The sequence below is a fragment of the Hippichthys cyanospilos genome, chromosome 9, assembly GCF_059441005.1.
Source record: "Hippichthys cyanospilos isolate Australia breed blue-spotted pipefish chromosome 9, RoL_Hcya_1.0, whole genome shotgun sequence".
NCBI lineage: Eukaryota > Metazoa > Chordata > Actinopteri > Syngnathiformes > Syngnathidae > Hippichthys > Hippichthys cyanospilos.
Genome location: NC_142377.1, coordinates 20,659,980 through 20,680,499, shown reverse-complemented (window position 1 = coordinate 20,680,499; position 20,520 = coordinate 20,659,980). Strand labels below are relative to the sequence as shown.

General features: G+C 40.8%; 1 protein-coding gene across 1 annotated transcript in view; it reads right to left on the bottom strand.

The window, feature by feature from the left end:
• Positions 1-15,263, bottom strand: part of LOC148419401 (zinc finger E-box-binding homeobox protein zag-1) — a 31,806-nt gene extending 16,543 nt beyond the window's left edge. Inside the window, exon 1 of the mRNA XM_088422735.1 lies at positions 15,074-15,263. Within this exon, the coding sequence (XP_088278861.1) occupies positions 15,074-15,131 (58 nt within the window). The 5' untranslated portion in view covers positions 15,132-15,263. The remainder of the gene's footprint in view (positions 1-15,073) is intronic.
• Positions 15,264-20,520: the final 5,257 nt, after the last annotated feature.

The window sequence follows — 20,520 nt, the reverse complement described above, 5'->3', positions numbered from 1 at the left end:
CGCCCGCGTGGGTTTCGCAACCTGTGTCCTACCTGTCCCGAAGACCACCGCTGTGACACTTGAAATAACAGCCCACCTTGTTGACTCACGCGTGCGCCACCTTCTACATCAGTCAGGCCAACACACTTAAAACCAGGTTTCCTCATTTGACTCTGAAGCAAATCCCAACGACTTGCATTTAAATTTCTTTATTTCTTCACTGTTTACTTACTAATAATCTTTCTTTTATTGCTAACGTCAGGTCTGTGAATATTCTCACCATCCGGGTCACAATATTTTCAAAGCAGGCGAGGGGATGGTCTCGTCAGACCCGAAAATATATCCTAAGGGATTCAATCATTTGGCTCTCTAACAAATAGAACCAACACAACCAATCGTGGCTTCCGGGTGCCACCGTCATTACGATTGAAATGAATAATAGTAAAACCGATTCTAAATGACTAAATTACTGCTGTTGGTTGGCAGATGCACTCTAACTTATCCTAAAGATTCTATAAGGTGAATAATTTGTAAATACATCATACACTGGACTGTTTACAGGTTTACAGATAGTTGTTGAAATGTAAATGAGTGAAAAGCACCTAGTACGGAACAAGGTGCAGCATTTAACCATTTTAGTTTCCCTCACTTTTGGAAGGGTATGGCATGAGTCACGCTTCCCGCTCTATGACAACTTGAGTGTGTTACTTCACACCAGCAATTATTTTGTGCAATTGTGACGTACACTGAGCTAGCTCGCTTAGCCTCCACTCTGAAAATTCATTTTTCCTTCACAAAATCTATGAGGGGAAGGTATAATTTTTTTTAGGAATGTTTTGAAAGTAAGGAACTTTATAAAAAAAGGTTTTGCATAATGACATATTCATCCGTTTCTGACCAATTATTGTGAGAAATTATCAGTATGTTTTCATTATTCGCACATCTTTACAATGATGAATTTAATTTATTATTAAGATGTTATAAATTAAGGGGATTTGAAGGTGGCGCAGTTGGAGACTGGTGAGCACGCCCGCCTCACATTCGGAGGTCCGGGGTTCGATTCCGGCTACGGCCTTCCTGTGTGTGGTTAGCATCTTCTATTCTTTGTTAGGAAATGTTGGCCTGATCAAACTAATGGGGTCTGTAAACTGAAACAATATCAACATCACAACGAATGCAATGGCATTTTCTGGACAAAACCTGCCGTCTGCGCGCCGCTCTGATCTAAAAGCGGGACTGACATCGGCGGCAAAAAGGTCGGCTTGGCCAAGGAGTGTAGTGTTTGGACTTGGCCCGCCGCCCTCCCCTGTGGCCCGCGCTGGTTTTCCGTGTAGCGAGGGACCGGCGCAGGAATGCTCGATGGAGTCGCAGAGGGACCCATGCGCTCACCGCACTATGAATCAAAAGCAAAGCTCCACTTCATTAGGCTCCTGTCATTGCAAAGTCTCTCACACAAGCACTCTATAAATACCCCGCGTCCAAGTTTGTTTTCCCTCTCGTTTTTTTTTTTTTTTTTTGTCTTTACACATGAAAATGCTCAGGGACTGCTCCAGCTTTCTGATGTGGCTCTTTATTTTGTTCGCCGGCGAAGGCTAAGGGAAAAAAAACACACAATAGTGGTTCCCTTTGAATATTAAAACCTTCTCTGACAAGCGCAAAAGGTTCTGAAGTTGTTTTAATATAGGGGGTTCACGCAAAATAAAACAAAAGTCTTTGAGCTTAAATGAACAGCTATGCGCTGTGGGATTTGGTTAGCTGAAGAGCTAGGAATGCATCCCGCTGGCTTTTGTCTCTTTGTAAATAAGATCCGCAGAGCAAAGCGGCACTTTTAAAGGGGACAATTTAATGCTCATTAACTGTACCGTCGGTGGGTATTTATAACACGTGTGTGCAGGGACACAAACAACAACAGATATTAATTAAAAAGAACAAGGGGACGTTCAGTGCAGTCCTCATGTGACTTTGTTTTTGGAGCAATAAAAATTGGGAGACGGCAACGGATTCGGACCGACTTCAAGTACAGATAGGGTGCCATCCACTGGCGCATGCTGGACACTGCATCCAGCCAGTTGCAATTTTCCGAGTGACCCCAGTGGCCTCACTAAAAAAGTATAAAGCAACACTGACAAGATTACGAACATAAACATTTAAAATTAAGCAAGAGTAATACAAGCATTAAGTTGTTCCTTTCATGCAAATGTTTGTTTTATCACTGATTATTTTAACAGTCTAAATACCGTTTGTTTTTATTCACCACTTCTTGTGAATTTATGACGTTATTCACATACTCTCTTTTTCCTCAATTTTTTTATTTCAACCCCCCTGTTGTAATTATATGTATTTAATGCCATAAAATGGCTGTCTTTTTTTTTTGCAAGGAAAAGTTATAGTTTAAAAAATATGTTGACTTTACTCCTTTTGAGTAACAACGTTTTTTTGGAAAATTAAAGCTTTCATTTTTGTTGAATCACAACTTTTTCTTGAATTATTTAATGTCTCTAAATAATGAAATATCTCAAATTGTGATATTTTCCCTGAAAAACGGCATTTTTACTGATATATTTCAACTTCATTCCTTAATTATTTTTATTATAAATCCATACCAACTTTCTACATTCCGACTGAACAACTTTTTTTCTTGTAAAACTATTTTAATATTTCAACTATTATATTGATTGCATAATGTTTGAGCTTTTACAATTTTTTTTTATTTTTGTAATATCTAATATTATTATTGGATGGTTATAATATTTTGTCTTTACTCTCCAAATGTTTGGCAATTTACTTTTATGGCTTTGTTTGTGTAAAGTTGCCATATGTGTCTTTTATTTATTTCCTTCGCGTGTTGTTTTTCACGACACAATTTATTCTCTTAATATTTGGACTTTTCTCATAATCACAACCTCCCCATTGAATTCTATGGCTTTTATTCCTGTATGACCTTTCGCCGTCTCTGAATATGAAGGACTTTTATTTCATAATATTACAACTTCTTTCTTGTACTTTTACTGCTTTCTTCTAGTGATGTCAAAGTGGCATTTAGGAAAGAAAAAACTCTTTTAGTCCACATCCTGCAACTTTTATTTTCAGGAAACTTTTTAATGGCCTGTGTATGAGGGACGAACACGTATGAGCACATGCACACACAGTTTTTATGGTCATGCAGCTCTGATTTGAAAATCATATTGCATATTGAGTTAAACATTTAGTCACCATGATGACTTGTGTGTGTGTGTGTGCGTGTGTGTGTGTTGTGCTTGCACAGGCCCCGCCATTGTCTTTAAATAGAATCTAATTAAAGTCACAGAGAAAAATGCTCAGGCAGCAAATCTTCACAAGCCGGCGCGTGCTTGTCATTACCGGACTGCTGGATGAAAATGATGGAGGGAGCGCGAGAACGGACAAAAGCTCCGTCGAAGAACGACTCGACAAGAGAAAAGGGTTTTAAACTTGGAAAGTTTAAGAGGATCTTTGATGTGTATCAGAAGAGGAAAGCAGCCCCGCGAATGGGACGACAGTAATTTTAAGTCGAAGCAGAAGGCTGGCCGACTTGCTGCCTTGCTGGCTGGCTGGCTGGCTGCCTGTGGGCTTTGATGGCGCTGCCTGTTTGAAGTGGTTTTCGGGGAGGGGGGAACCGCGGTAGGGAAAGGGGGAGGGGGGGCGGGGGCAGCGTGCAATGTCAGTGCGAAGGTGGAGGGAATGGGGGGGCCGCGTGACGGCGACGGGACAGGGACCGAGGAGACCCGAGCCGGCCGGATGGGCGAGCGTGTCGATAATGAGGAGAAAAATCGGATTGAAATGCAAGTAATCGGAGCCGATACAGATGGCGGGGATGGAGACGAATTTAAATGGATGACAAAAGAAGGCGAGGAGAAGAAAAAAGCAAAGATGAAAAGCAGAAATGCCGTAAAAGAAGAAAAGTGCGGGGGGGGGGGGGGGGGGGGGGGGGGGGGGACAAAGAAATGAAAGTGGCACTGAAGCGTCCATGTCTCAGCGTGACGCCTGGACCCATTCGCACCTCAAATACTCATTACTGTGTTTCATTTAGAGATGACGTTTCCCCCGTCTGATATGTTGCCCGGTGGTCTTATGACTCCCCCAAACCCCCTCCGCCGCCCCTACTCTCCATCCCTCCAGCAACGTTGGACACATACACACCATATAATCACAACTATGCGCTTTCCCCCGCCGAGGTACCAAAGTCGGCCACAAAATGGAAAAAATGGATTTTGTACAAGCCTCAGAAATGTATTTGGGCCCTTTCATTTTCTTGTGTCGGTGCTTCATTTTTAAATGAAATGCCTCCCCCTACTAGACCGTCGCTATCCAAATACCAAAGTGAATCGGCCAACGTGAGTCTGTTAGTAAAAAATAAATACATATATATATATATATATATATAATTTCTGCTATTATTAACTGTTGCTCCTGTCGCAGCTGGGTGCTTTGCATTTATGTGGTAAGCTGAACTTTTGATCCTTCTGTGGTAAGCATCATGCCATCAGGATGTTTTTTTCAGTTAAGTTTGACATCTGTCATCTGACCAATAACTCTTATATGCTCTTTCATTTTCACAGATTCCATCTGAACTTGTCCTCCCACTCACAACAGGTATGCCAAACACAATGACACCCAATCAGTATCCACATTAGGATGTGATTGATCTTTGTTTTCCAACTCCCAAAAACTCAAACAACAAGCCTAATTGTGCGAAAAAAGAATCTAAAAAAAATCTAAAATAATGTTTTGCCGTACATATTTATTCGTGGTAATTTTTATCACATGTAGTTTTAATTCAGAATAATAAGTGTGAGCACCTAGCAAAAAAAGTGCTGGAAAAATAAACAATAATCAATTTGGGATTGTTTCAGATTCAAGTGCAAGTCAAGTTAAAGGTTTTCTTTACAAAAATATGTTCTATGCAATTGCACTAATCTAAACAATGAATTGAGCAACAAAATTGATCTTTTTTAATCCATCTCAGCAGCCACTTACTGTCAACAAAAATGACATCTGCGGGTAAGGGCTCATGCAATGAGACATAATGGCTCAGTTTGCGTAATGGCCATATTCGGAAAACAAGTGAGCCATGCTATGTGATGTTACTGCAGTCGACAGCATGTGCCAATATGGCTGTCCCCTGAGATGGATAATGGGAAATAAGCAAGTGGATTTTGCTGCCATTAATTGTAATTCCGCCACCTCTAGTCATAGACCCAGCAAAGGTCACAAAATGTGTTCAAGCACGTATTTCAAGTCATGCACATTCATTCACACAGATACAAACCATTAAGCGAGGGTGGTTGACCCTCAAGCGGCCAGACATAATATTTGCAGCTTACTGTACTGCATGTGCATATTCTATTGGTATTATGCATAAAGCTTTTAAAAAATGATGAAGAACATGATGAGAGCATTTCAAATTTTTGCCTACAAAAACAAACACAGACAGCCTTTAGCCATCCATTACGGGTGCAGGAAATTTCCGTATGCATGTTTTGATCCGGGCTGGAATGTGTTCACTCCCTTGCAGGTGTATGCGAGTGTGTGAGTTTTGTGTGTGGGACGGCAGGTCAAGCAGAGTGGTACCAGGTGATTACAGGTACGGGGAGAGAGATGGCGTGAAGGAGGGAGGTTTTGACTTCTCACCCAATAGGGATTTGATCCAAGTTATTGGAAATATGCACAAATGTGTGATGCAGGTACACTTAATGTTTTATGGAGTCTGTTAGTTCACGGCTTGTCACAGGCCCCGCTAATGCTTCAGACGGGTTGCAAGACATTTTAAGGCATGGTGAGGCAATTTCTGAAATTATAGTGTTGTTTCAGTCAATCAAAATTACAACCATGACATTTGCATGTACCGGACTCTGCAAAAGGCCATCATTAGAGTAAAGTATAATGTATACACCACCCTTTGGGGACATAGAAATTTTTCATGCATTTTTGAAAGAAAAGTACTAGTAATGTACTGTACTGTGTCTCACACACACTTCACATTTTTTAGATTTTATTATATAATACCTTTTCGTGAGACTATGCTGAAAAAAATGACACTTTTCTATTTAAAAAAAAAAAATCTGATTTGTTTTTTTCTTTCAATTCATAGTCCTTATGTATCAGTTGACGGGGTACGCTTACCCCTGTGGTTACATGAAGGAACTTCAGGGTGAGATTTCAACAGCGTTTGTGCATAGTTCAGTGCTATTTAATGTCATGCCAGGAGCAGTAAAAAAAAAAAAAAAAAAAATCAAATTAAGAACAAATTAATTAGAACATGAAACAATTTATTGCTAAATTGTGTCTTAGTGGCTCCTTTTCCAAATTTTGCATGGCATTATTTTGTTTGGTTTTATATGGATATACGTTGTCATTAATGACTCCATTTTCCGGCAGATGAGGCTGAAATAAAACAGATACTGTTCCACAATCTGTCTTTTGTAAATGTAGGGTAAAATATGCCTAGAGATAACAATATTGCTTCTAGCAAATGTTTTAAAAAGTACATATTTTGATTCTTTCTTTGATTTCGTAACAAATCCATATGAACGCCTTTCTCTGCTTGAAATGATGAAAAAAATTGCAAAAATCGAACACTTTCAGACTGCCATTGAGTATTAGTACATAGGGGTGATGTATAAATGGTCTTACTTCAATGTAGTGTTACTTTCTGAGCAATTTCCTCCATCTTGATGTGACATTTAAAAAAAAAGTCCTATTCTCTCATGTCCTACTGCTCGGGTGCCCCACTACCACCCCCTCACTCCCGCCCATCTGGGTTATACGTGCGGGCTGAAGCGACGTTTTCAAAATTTAATTTGAGGCGTGATAAAACGGCACATATCTATAAATTGTGCGCGCAATCGCCCTAAGTGGAGGCTTTGGGGCTCTTTCTTCTGTCGAACATGTGCAGCATATCAAACACGCAATCTCCAGGATGTCTGCTCAAAAACAAGGAGGGGTGAGGACAAGGGGGGGGCTCTTGAAATAGAACTTAAAGGCGAGGAGCGTGCCAGCGCAATGACAAAGAAAGCGCTAATATTTCTGGAAAAGGACAATGATGAGAATGAAACACGATGTGTTTGTCTTTTCAAGCCCGCTTTGATGTGAAATAAGAAATACGCCGCACAGTGAGGGTTTCGCCTACGCGCAACTCGTGAGCCATCTTAGCTTTCGTGCGCTCACCGCTGCCTGCTTTTTGTTTAGACATCGAGATGACTTTCAGTCACCGGTTATCTCGGATTCAAAATTCCACGCTCATATTTGGATGTAATGTACGACTATAACTTCCAAAAATGTCACGAGAGGGCAATTACGGGGAAAACTGCTTTCACATGCACTAATCCTGCACTGGCACCGTAAATCTTTCCGAATAACTCCTCCTTGGACTGGACGGACAGTGTGGCAGCCATGCGGCAGGAATGCACAGGAAGACATGGGACTGATGAGACATAATTGAATAAACATGTGAAAAATAGCAGAGGGACTCAATCAAGGGATTCCCCGTCCGTGCGGCGCAGCTCTGGGATCAAACGCCACGGCGGGGCCCAATGGCGCGACACTTGAGACGGCGCTAAATGACAAATGAGCAAGCGTGAAGATTAGCGCTTGTTTGGGCTCGCAGCAATACGATTTTAAACGCTCAAACCCGATCTGGCTGGACTCATTGGACAGGACGTGCTAGCGGCGGCAACAACTGCGTTACTAGCGTGACGGCAGTGCAGCGTGACGCTGTCGAACCTGCCAATGAATTTGACAAAGAAGAAGAACGTGATGCGTGATGGCGAACGTCCAGTGTTTTTTTTTAGCTGAACGAATAACGTGCGCTTTGTGTAGCTGCCAACAAATGTATTGTAAATCCACGCTTGTATAGACGGGATGGCCTTGTTAGCTGAAACGCTACAACTCACCCACCAATTTATGTAACAAAGAGATAAACATGACATGTAACATGGAGTCATTAGATGAGAAAAAAAAAACAACAAAAAACAGCACGTGTTCACGCTGACTGACTGTTTTTCGTTTGTTTCTCATTCATTCCCTAAAAAGAGTCATTGATGCAAACATTCACGTGAATTATGACTTTACAACTGCTTTAGCATATGTTAGCTAAAGAATACACGATGCCTTCCGACTTATGTACCGATTTGGATTGCGTCGCTGCCGTATGAGGGGACGGCACAAGCCTTACATGCAGTTTTCTCTCGCTACAAAGAGTTTATCAAACACGCCAATGCTATATTGCAGTTTTAGCATGCCGTGTTAGCATAACATCATTGTAAACTGAGGACCCACCAGACCTGTAGCAAACAAAATCAGCTTTACACAGCATTAAATACGATTTTTTCTAGCGATATGGGTTTCATCATACATGCCACCACTACATTGCGGTTTTTAAAGGGATCATATTTACGACTTTTTACAGTATACTTACATAGTGGAATGCCCTTGCATATGGAAAACGAAAGCACCAATGCATTTATTACTTTGACTGATTGAATGCGAGGACAACACGCTATGAGCGGGCTGGAGATGCTGTCGGCCACAGCTCACATCCAGACACTCACGCAGGCTAACCACTGTTGTGCCATCCCACCAGGACCGCCTCTTAAAGGCACAAGTAAGTAAGTCTGTTTTTTTAGACATGGGTTCCAACAAGTAGCCAAAACCTAGCTGTGCTTCTAGTTATCATATTCGCAAAAGCCAGAGACTATTGCTTTATCAACAGGGTATTCCTGTTGCAAATGTAGAAACCAAATATTTTTAGAACCAAGCATTCTACCAGTTAGTTTATTGTCCAATCAAATAATCAGATATAATTGATCTTATATAATTGTTCATATAAAACATTACCGGCCCAAAAAATATGACGTGCATGTGAGGTGGAGGTATTATTTTACCCTATTTTCAGTTGCTATCTCCATGTGCTACATCATAGGATCTGTGACTTTAAGTGTAGGCGGCTTTAAAAAGATAGGGCTTGACTTGGAGTCAGCAAATGAGTGTGTGGAGTTGGGTGTTGTGAACCCAGCTGAGCGGCTGGCTAACTGGCAAACTTGGCTAACCGTTTGCATGGTGACTACCTAGTTGTCACATGACCATGGCGGCTTGTGCATGACGTGCTTATATGTGTGTGTCTTTTTTTTTTCGTTACTCTTTGTTCAATAAAGCGATTGGAAGTGACTGTGTCTAACCTTGACCATTTGAGGGGGAATTCCAAGACATCCTAACTGATTTTGGACGACCATAAGAAATTAGCTAACGCGGATAAGTCCTGTTACTAATTGAGCGTAGTACTGTGTTTTGGTACGTCAGTTCGGCTTCGTGCCTTTTATAACATCAAAACCTCAACTGTTTATGATAGGTGTAGTTGTTAGAAGAAGCCTGTTATCAAAAAGTTTGCCAATTCAAACTCAGCAAACTGCGGGACACGACCGCTCGGTGAGAAACAGGCTCTTTTGTGCCATCTTCCCACGCCCAGTAAATGCTTTTGCCATCTCCAATTCTGTCAACCGCATCAGCTCCCCACCTCTGTCATCATCCTCGTCTTTCGTTCCCCCCTCGGTGCCCCCACCCACCGCTTCTGACGCCCCTCCAAAAAACGTCTCCCGCTAATAAACCGCGGTGCCAGCGCTCTTCGCGGCCGTCTCGCTCATCCCCAAACGCTGATGCAAACGACCCGGCCCACCGCTCCGTCGCAGTACAAGCGAGTCCATCTCTCTCGTTCCAAACTTTTCCACCTTGTTTTTTTTTCTTTCTTTTTTTGTGGCCAGGGTCCTTTGTGTGTACAGTGCGCTATGCTCACTGTGGCAGCAATGTGCCAGAAAAAGCCACACAAACACACACGCACGTACACCGTCGCAAGACACACAGCTGGGCCCCAGCTGCACACAAAGACTGGGGTTTGGAAATCAATGAAGGAGAAAGAAGAAAAGGGGAAAGGAGTTTAAATAAATTGGCACTTGAAAAAAGAAGAAAAAGAAGGAGCGAGGCGGCTGACGAGAGGATAAAGAAAGCCCTCCTTCGAGAAAAAAAAAAGACAACGCGGACAACATAGAGGAGCTAAATGTGTAACGCAAGCCTTCATCTGCTTCAAAGGGTTAGATGAGTAGACAGCGGAAAAGATGCGCGCGTTTTTGGCCGCCAAGGGCCAGCCAATGCGGAACGTGAAGGCAGCGCATGAGGTGTGTCACCGATAACTCCGACTGAAAACTTTTGCGCGACAGGACACGACAACGGCGACAAAGATGAGCAAGCCGAACTTACATCCGCGTGAAAAATCCCATCCCCGCATACTGTCGTGAAAAAAAGGCTTATGAAAATAAAGTCACATCTTTTCTATGGAAAAGTCAAGAAAATAAAGTCGGATTTTTTTCAAGGCCAAGTCTCATGAAAATATTTGTGTCTTTTAGAGAATCAGAGATCTTTTAGGGAATTAGTCTTTAATTGTGGGGAAAAAATTGAAATTGCAGGAGATTTTTTTTTCAGAAAAATCTCAATTTCAAGATTAATATAATTTCATGAACGTTGTTGTACAGTGGAACAAAATCAATCACATAATTTGAGTTGTATGTAGGGCAAATGCTTTCTGAATCTGAAGAACAGTGAAATGAAAATGTAATCTCATAATAATAATTGTAAATTGGGGTAAAAAAAAAAGACATTTGTTACAAAATTAGTCTTTGAAAAAAAGTTGAAATCTGAAAAATGAAGCATTTTTTAGAACAATCTTGATCTGATGATTTTTTTTTTGAGAAAATATTATAATTTTGATAATAAACAGACAAAGTTGCAATTTAATAACTGTTCTATTTTAAGGAAAAACTTTCCGAAATGTGAAGAATATAGGTTAAAGTTAGTTTGCATTTAAAAAATGATCTAATGTGAATGATATGAGATTTGTTTCATAAAATAAGTGAGTTTTTTGAAAGGTGTAATCTTTTTTATATTGAAAAAAAATCCTTACATTTTTGAAAATTACATCATAATTTGCTACTAATCTTAGTCAACATTGCTGTATTTTGAAACCGTGTGAAAATTAGTTAGTTTTTTTTCTATAAAGATGTCTAGCAATAAATCCTATTTTTAGGACAAAGTGTTCAAGTATTTTTCCAAGGAAAAAAAATCTTATGAGACAGTCTGATTCATTTTGAGAAAAACTCATGATCGCATGATAATAGAATTACATGATTATCGAAACAAATATTGTTGTGGCAATACGGTAAGAACAGAGACCACCGATAATTTTTCCTTCAAGGCAAGGCAAAAATTTATGATTTGTATCAGCACCAAACTTCTGGACACCATCTTCCCGCAAATCGTTAGACACATATCACACAATCATGATTAATAACTATAATGATCAACGTACATGCTAATGTGTATTTTTCTTTTGTCACAATCATTTCTCAGTTATCCAAAAAAATTGAATTGAGGACACTATTGTTGAATTAGTTGCTTTTTCTTGGCTTTCAAAACCTTCAAATATGACTCAGGCAACTATGTTACTAGACTATCTGTACTATTCATACTATTTGACAGTTGTCACGGCGACTTCAACTTTCACTTGATGTGACTTCACAATTGCATGCCATTTTTCATCATTCATGTTTTACAATGTGTTATATTTATTGTCTTTTATTGGCTGCATATTTTTTAAAGCATGACTTTAAATGGCCTTACGCCAGCTGATTTCATCTTAAATGTGAGCTAAAGGCCATTATCATGCATATATATGTGAATATAAATCTCAATAAAACTCAATAAAACTCTCACTAGACTGAGAAATGAACCGCACAATGCGCAACCAAAACTGTTTGAGTGATATTTTTTTTACAATATCTGCATGTACATGTCAGTTGATTTTTGTTTCGTTAGGGACCATATAAGTTTTCTAAATACTCTCATTGTGTGGTGAGTGAACATTTTCATAGCATTTTCAAAACATTTAATGGACGTTGTATTTTTGTTTTATTTCATTAAGATGATCATAGTTACTTTTGATTTATTTTTGTTTAAACTTGTTTTCATTTATCAACAACTGCAGTGGTGACACAACCCAAATTAGTAAACCATAAGTCGAAACGCGCCATTGTCTGTTGCTAACTTACGCTAACAGTAGCCAAGGCATAAATACTGCAAGGTTAGGGTTAGTTAAAATCTTAAAGGTTATTTACTGAAAGTGAATAAAGAGGTCATAAATATGAAACAATCAATTGAAAAACACCGCGTACGGGGTAAACTGAAATAAAAGATGAAGAAAAAGATAACGTTCTACGTCAGGTGTTTGACGGTCACCACAATTAGCATTTCAAGGCCACATATGGCGCAAAATGAACAGCTTTGCGCAGTGGCATGGCATTATGTTGCCATGTTTAGTTTGCACTGTACAAACTGCTTTCATTTGGTTGTTATATGAAGTATTTATGGCGTAGAAGTGTATAAATATTAAGTGCAACTGTAATTTTCGAGCTGTGTCAGGATAAGTTAATTATAGCGTGTGCCGCACTGCTATTGGTGATTGGCTAATGTTTATGCAAAGGCCCAAGTTGCTTTTTTCATTTTCTCTGAAATTTACAACTGATTGTGTTTTTTACTCAAAGACAGGGCTCTGATTTAGATGTTATTGTCACAGAATCACTGCCGGGCAGAAACAATAAATAATTAAATATGGTCAGTTACATATTTTTTCCCCTTGATAGTGCTCTTAAAAATAATAACTTTGTAGCAATTGGCTGGCAACCAATCATGGTGTCAACTAATGGCAATGCCTTTTTAACATCGTCTTTTTAACGATGGAACATTTTGGGAATATAACAAAGAATATGCATATATTTTTTCAACTTCATGAAAAATAATTATCCCAGTGATGCGTGGATTCGTCCTGACAGTGAAGACATTTCACTAGTATAACTAATATAGCTAAGGTTAGCGATAGACTCGAAGCTACTTCATAACGTTACTTCACAGTCATATGAGTGTAGAACTGGCCGAAACCAACGACAAGAAGGCACCAACTGTTGTCACCTCCTTGTTGTTTACAACTGTTTTTATTCACATACTGCAAATCTTTTCTTATACAGAAATTTACTGTAATTATGGTGAAACTACTAGCTTAGCATTGGTTAGCGATAGACTCCGGAATATTCCCACTTGACTTACAAAGCTATTTTGGTTCACCGAGCTTTTGTTTTTGGATATTATCATTTATTAAGATGTTCGGCCTCGGAGACATATTCCCCAGAGCCATGTCCATGTCATGTTTGACGGTTATATTGACATCTGGCGCTATCTCCGTAACGAATGGATATAATCGTGACTCATGTAAAAAATTTGTGATGGTTTGGATACAAAATTGTTGAAAAGTCATCATTTCAGACCGCGCCGCCCATGCCAAAACACAAAGAGAGTGCTAATTTCCCCAGGTTGCTTGATATTTGCTCAGCACTGACAGTTTTACTGGCGGGCGGACACAGACGCACAATCGAGAGGCGCCACGAAAAAAGCAAAAACCTGGCCCCGGATCAGTTTTTCTCTCCTCTTCTGGTTTGGAAAGCTTCCCGCGCATCGGCGTCCCGAAAGTCGCCGGCTGCCAGATTCGTTTGGTTTTATCAAAGGTCCTTAACGCTCGTCCCGTAGCCAAGCGCATTCCAAACGCTACACGCATTTGCATGCTGGCGTCACGGCAACGTCGCTTACAATTGACAGCGAAGGCGATTACTGACCGCGGGGAATACGTATAAAACAAGACCCGATGATACTTTGAAGACGTTCTCTTAAGTGGAACGGTCTAGAGTAGTTTCACGTCAGTTGTGCGCTAAGTGTGTCCAGTTTTTTTTGTCCGTGACAGCTTCAGCACGCCCGTGATGTTGATCTGCGAAATTGAGTGAGGTCGGTCGACAAACTGTTACGTGAGGGTCAAAGGTGGCTGCTGTCCATCTAAGTGCCTGTATGCCTCTGGGTGTGCGTGTGTGTCACTGCTCACACTCAGGCGACACTCGCAATAAAATGAGGGGACGCTTAAATAAACTACAGCGTGGAAATAAACAGCCGGCGGTTACACGGCGCATCTGGAACAAACAAGCACACACTTAATTCCGCTAATCCTCATTTAGAATTAAAGCATGTCTCCTCAGATCCATGAAAACTTGAATATAAATCTATTTTCAATCATTTTACTTGCTTCGGGGCATTAAGGGAAGCCATGAAAGAAGCATTTGGCTAAACACAACATGTGCTTAAGAATGGAGGGGGGGCATTTCTGCTTTTGTATAAAGTCCTCTAGGGTCATTCACTATGTTCCTTTATGGCGCCTGTTGAAAGACACTGGAACTAAAGTCTCCATCAGCTGGTTGACGGCGTAAATATAGAAGCGCATTAACAGCGAGCCACATTATAAGACCCCTCAGCACTTGTTGTCTAATGCAATTCATAACGCCATTCATATTTTTTTTTCACTGCGCGTGACCTCCATAATGGATTTAACCATCAAAAGTATGATGTGAAAACAGCCTCCACATGACTCCTATAATATAAATCTAGTGTGTGAGTGTGCGTGTGTGTTTGAATTCCCCTTTTTAGTCACGCTTTAAATCATGCTAAATTTATGTCTAAAGTGCAGTTTTTTAAAGTAACATTTAAGGAAAGGGGACTTGCAAGCAATGAGCGTTCAAGCCTATGCGTGCATGTTATGTGTACAAACTTTTGAATGCAACAATAAGAAATAAAAACAATGTCAAAAGTGTAGGCTCGTGTCCAAATAGTCCTTGCAGTCGTTTCTAAATAGATATTTGACCGGGGAGGTTTAGTAAGACGAATGTAACTGTGCTGAAAGTGACAAATCTGACGTCATATATTAGCCACACATTTATATGCGCTAATTAGCTCCACACACGGGCTTGTGCCACTGCCGAGCATCTTTTTGAAAGGCGAGCGGGCAGACATCGTTGAAACTGCAAACTTTTGGGCACAAATACACGTTCGGGAACCCACGACAGAAAGTTTAAAAGTTGTACGTGTATATCCACCCGTGAGAGCTCTACTGCATCCACATCCATCTCCGCCCATCAATGTTGCCCCCAGCCAGGCCGCTTACCTCGACTTCTCCTCGGGTTGGCTTGCTTCCTCCTCTTGCCCCGACTTTCCTCCGTCATGGTCGCGCGGGGGTACTCGGGGGGGAGTCCCGTGGAAAGCGGCGGCGCGAGTGCGGTGCTCTTCGTCCGGCGTGGCAGCCTCGGGATACAAGAGGAAAGAAAGAGGAGATAGAGAGAAAGAAAGGAGGAGAGAGCGGAGAGAGTGAGCGAGGCATCGCATTCACGCCCAGCGGGACACCCACAGCTCGTGATGGGACTCCACACGGATGGGTCGCTGGTGGGGGAGTCGCTTGTGACGTCACCGACACAGGTTGGCACGACGGATGGGAAACTCGGGAGTTCCCGATTGATTGTTTATTTATTGCTTTTTCAGAATTGAATTGTAAGTGACATGGGTTTTGAATATTTGTCGTATTTGATCAAAGGAAAGAAAAATCACACATTGAGAACTTATATTATTCATTTAGCTTTTTTTTTCCCTTAAACCAAGCCGCACTCCGGTATGCAGCGCTCAAAACAATCATGGGGAGAATGAATGGAAAGCCTTTGGTCTATAGTCCTCCAGAAAATTCATTTTACAGTGTTCTCATATAAAAAATATATAAAATAGTCATAACATTGTTAATTTGCATGATTCCGCCTTTTTTGCTCCTTTTTGGTTCTTCTGATGACGCAGAAGCATGCCACACAATGGTCACGTGGTTTAATATCCATCCCTCCATTTTTTTATAGGCTTGCTGGTGCTTATCCCAGCTGACTTTGGAAAGTAAGCAGGGGACACCAGTGTGGGAGGAAGCCGGAGTGCCAAGAGAGAAACCACGCGTGCTCGGGGAGACAACAGGCAAACTCCGCACATGAAGGCTGGAGCTAGCTGGAGCTAGCTGGATTTGAACTCAGATCCCTTAACTGTGAGGTGGACGTGTTTACCACTGCACCACTGAGCTCCCCACAATGAAGGCGAATCATATATAAAAAATAAAAATACTGCACAAGGGTTCAACAGTTGGGTTCGGGTTTTTTTTGAATGAATATTTTGCACCACATCAATTTCACTTCTGCGCGCAACTACGAAGCATTCTACGCGTGCGCAACACCACGTCCCCATGTGATACTTTCCGCATGTTTCTTCAATTTAGAATTAATTGCAACGCTTCTGGACGCTGACGGTCATCTTTTCTTCATTATCTTCGCTTCCTCCTCACTAAATGACGCGTGGACACGCACACACAACAAAAACGTGTAAACTATGTCATGAATAACACGAAAGAAATAAAACACAGTTTACATTGTTTGTATCCCGTTCTTAAAATAAGTGCAAGATTTTGCACTAAGTATAAAGAGATTATCACTCGAGTAATGCGGGTTAATGCCCACTGTTAGCGCCTAACGTCACCACCACCACGGCATATCCCCCCCCCCCAGTGTGTTTTATGGCTTTGTGACACCTGCGCGAAGAACCCCGGAGAGGACCCCGTCGCGCGCCCCATTGACTCGCGGATGGCTGTAGGAAGTGGTGCATTGAGCAACCATTGTGTTGTAACCTGGACCGTAATCTGTTTTGCAACTGAAAAAGAAGCATACGAAATAAATTATAAAAAAAAAAAAAAAAGATAACCTTGCCTAAGTAGGAACCCCTACCTGGGCATTCTAAACAATCTAGACAAGCGCTCCCATATTTATACTCTTTGTAAGGGGGGCTTCCAATGCATAATTTGTCCCTCGTAAATAAACAGAGGGCAAACAGACATAACATTAAGTAGTCGCACTCTTAGATGAAGGTTCCTGTCCAAAGTCACTTATTTGAGCACAAATTGTGCTGCAACACAATTAGACAGATACCAACACACATATATTTTCTATCCTTTGCAAAGGATGACTAATATGCAAGCTGTAGTGCAAAGCGAAAAGAGCAGTTGATTCTTCACTCTAGTATATTTGTATACCTACAGAAAAACTTTTAAAACCCTACATTAGACTACCCAGGTGTGCCTAATATTGTGACCGGTGTTTTTGAGAAATATATCACAGTATTCCTGACTTTAAAACGATTACATATGAATACAACATGTATTTATTTATTTATGGTTTTACCTGAGTGAACACAAAACAACAAACCAGTAGTCCATCTGTTAATTGAAGCCGCCTGTTTCCAAACAGCCGATGGAAGAGAAAGCATCCTAGTGGTAGGGGGGCAAAAAGAGGGCTTTGCTTGAAGAAAGAGGGACAGAAGGGTCACCGGGGTGCTTTTGTTGACGGGACGGACGCACGGGAGGGAGGAGGAGAGACTGGGGGGGAGGGTGGGGAGGCAATAAACTCTGCTACAGATGAGGGTCACAAAGGTGCAGAGGTGCTTCAGAGGTCCTGGGAGTCTGTCATACGTGCCCCCCCGCTGGGTGTGATTTTCACCAAAATAGCGCTAATGACACTTATTGATTGACTTGTTGAATTTGAAATGCTGTTTTTATGTGCTTAAAGCCAGCTGTTTGATCCATGCAAATTCTAGTTGCGTCCTTTTGTAGGTATACTCAAGTACCTCTGAATAACTTCTTGGTACCCCTGAAATGCTCTGGTTGTAGCAATAATTGGGATCCATATTTTTACAAGGTCATGACCGAGTTTGATAGGGCTGAAACTATTTATCAATTATCATAAATTCACTATTCACCTCATAAGGTCTTTAAAAACAACAACAAAGAATTACAGAATTACAGCGTGTGGATGTAAAACAGCCACATAGCTTTGCATTAATAAAATCTTAAAGGGACAATGTGTAAAATGTAGACTGTTTTTCATTACGAACAGCGGTAGGTGCTCCATTTACCATTGTCCGTAGCTGTAACAGACATGGCAGCCTCCGGAGGAGTGCCACCCCCCATGTAATATCATTTAATGATGAGTAGACCTACAATTATATTTAAAACATACTGTAGGTCGTTAAGAACACATTTATTTGCATCTTTTTAAATTTATAGTCTTTTAAGTTGTTCCTTTTTAATGAAAACTGGTCTCAAGCTCACACATTGTCCCTTTAATGCTAAAAAAAGATGATGCATAGGCTAATGAATAGCATTCATCTTTTTTTTTTTTTTTTTCCCAGGATGCTGGAACAGAGTAATCACATATCAAAATGTAACCAGGGTACACAAGTGGTTAGCAGGTCTGCCTAACAGTCAAGAGGTCAGTGTTTGAATCTCTATCGAGATATTACTTTGTTGAGTTGGCTCACCCGCGTTCCAAAACATGCAGTCTTGCTTCATTGAAGACTCTAAATTTTCAGGAGGTCTGAATGTGAGCTTGAATGCTTGTTTGACTATTTGTGCTCTGTGATTGGCTGGTGACCAGACTTGAAAGGCCCTCAGCTTCTCCAGCTAATTGTCAGCTGTGACTCCCTCCAGTGAATGATGACAAGATGACCACTTATGTCAAAAGCTTCACTTATACTTTATGATTTTTTTTTTCAATCAGACATTGAACTCGTGATAAAGTATTTTTTTTCATAAAAGAGAAAGTATATACTGTATGTCTATGACTTTTTTTTTCATGACCATGATCATGATTATGATATTTTTAAACTTTCCACCGCATGCATATACATATAAGTTACATTTGGCACATATATATGAGTTTTAAGGTCGTCACATTTCTAATCAGGAAGAAAAATGTCGTGCTGAGGGCCGTGCTTCTCACCGTGTAGCAGCCGCGCCCCCTTTATGATGTCAAATGGGACCCCGTGAGAACACAATATTCATAACAATAGTTCCGCCTGTGAGTGACTGACATTAAATGTCCGGATGTCATTTTTGACACTTCAGCATTTTCCACAGTAAAACATTGTCGCCTTGAGCAGGTGCAGAATGAGCAAGGAATGCGTAGAAATCAATCAATGAATTTTGGGAGTGTTTAGGGTGAGAAATCAACATTGTAGCACAGGGACCCTTTAGATGAGAAGTCAAGTTTTTATTTATTGTTGACCAAAATATGCTCTAGCTGCGAAATGGCCGCACTATGAGATGGCTGAAAGCAGGCGGATTTTGCTGCTTGATTCATTTTCCATGAAGCATTAGCATGAAGCATTAGCATGGCCACTCTTTGTGCAGTGTTGGTTATTTGTTTTAAATACGCAAGAGTAATTGTCCTTTTTTTAATATTAGTTTTGATGTAAATTTCTAAAGGGGGTGGCATTAAACAGAGAGAAGCCTTTGAAGAATTGTTCACTTTATCTTCAAACATGAATAATATATTTAGCAACAAATCAACTAATTCACTTTGCTATTCTGAATTGGGCCCTGAGCCAAACTGTGGAAAATGATCTGCTAAGTTTAACAAACACAAAATAGAAGCCATATATTCCACATGAGCACACAAGTTATTGGTTAAAGCCCAACTCTGGTTTCAATGTTGAGTTGTGTTAAGTCAACAATACAAAAATGTTGAAGTTTTTCTCTCTCTCGCTCTCCCTCTCTCTCTACACACACACAAACACACGCACACACACACACGCATGCACAAGGAGGAGCATGGAAGGAAGCAGTCCCACTGGGGTTTTGTCCCGTCCTGTGGTCTATGGGTTCAAAGCTTTCCAGCCCGGGGAGGAGAGCCTTTAAACAGCATATTAAGCAGGAGTTAATTATATGCCAAAGCTAAGTGACAAAGGGAAAGAAAAGCCTCCCTCTGAATGGCGGGACAAGAAAAGAAAAAAAAGTCATTATGCTGCCCACTTCTTTGCATTTGAAAAAGCTCCGTTCTTATTTCGACCCATTTCCATTTGTTACTCTGAAGAAATCGAGCGTCGACAACTTTCCATTAACGCCGCCTTGGCTTTTTATGCGGCGGCGAGTAACGCGAAACTGACACAAACACACTCATTATCTCATTTAGGCCAATGGTAAACTGTTGTCTTTTCCCATCACTGTTCGGACGCAGTAGGAAAACTTCAAGTAGTCATATATCAAGGGGCTGCGTGTATAAATTTGTCTTAATGTGGCCAATCAGCCTCTCCTCCCATGTTCCCCGATTTGCAATTGTTGCACATCTCAAACGTGAACCCCCCGCAACCCCCTCCCACTCTCGTTTCCCCCACTTGCCTTGGAGCAAATGAGTCAACCTTGGCGAGGCCTGCCAGGCCTTAGTGGCTGCACAGAGGCAAGCACGCCATGCCACAAGACCACAATGCCAAATAATAATGCATGTTGCTGCACTTGAAGAAAAAAAAAAGCTAACGTTAGGTCGCCGTGTAAGAATAGCACGTCAAAACCCAACGTTGTTTTGCTTTCTTAAAAATACTTGTAGTTTTTTTTTTAACCCATCAAGTTAAATCTCCCCTTTGAAATGTCAGATACATCACCAAAGAAAACCGCAATGATTTTTGTTACATGTTTAAACAATGATAAATACCACTGTATGGTTACTGTATTAAAATAGCCATGATAAAACTTCTAAAAATATATAT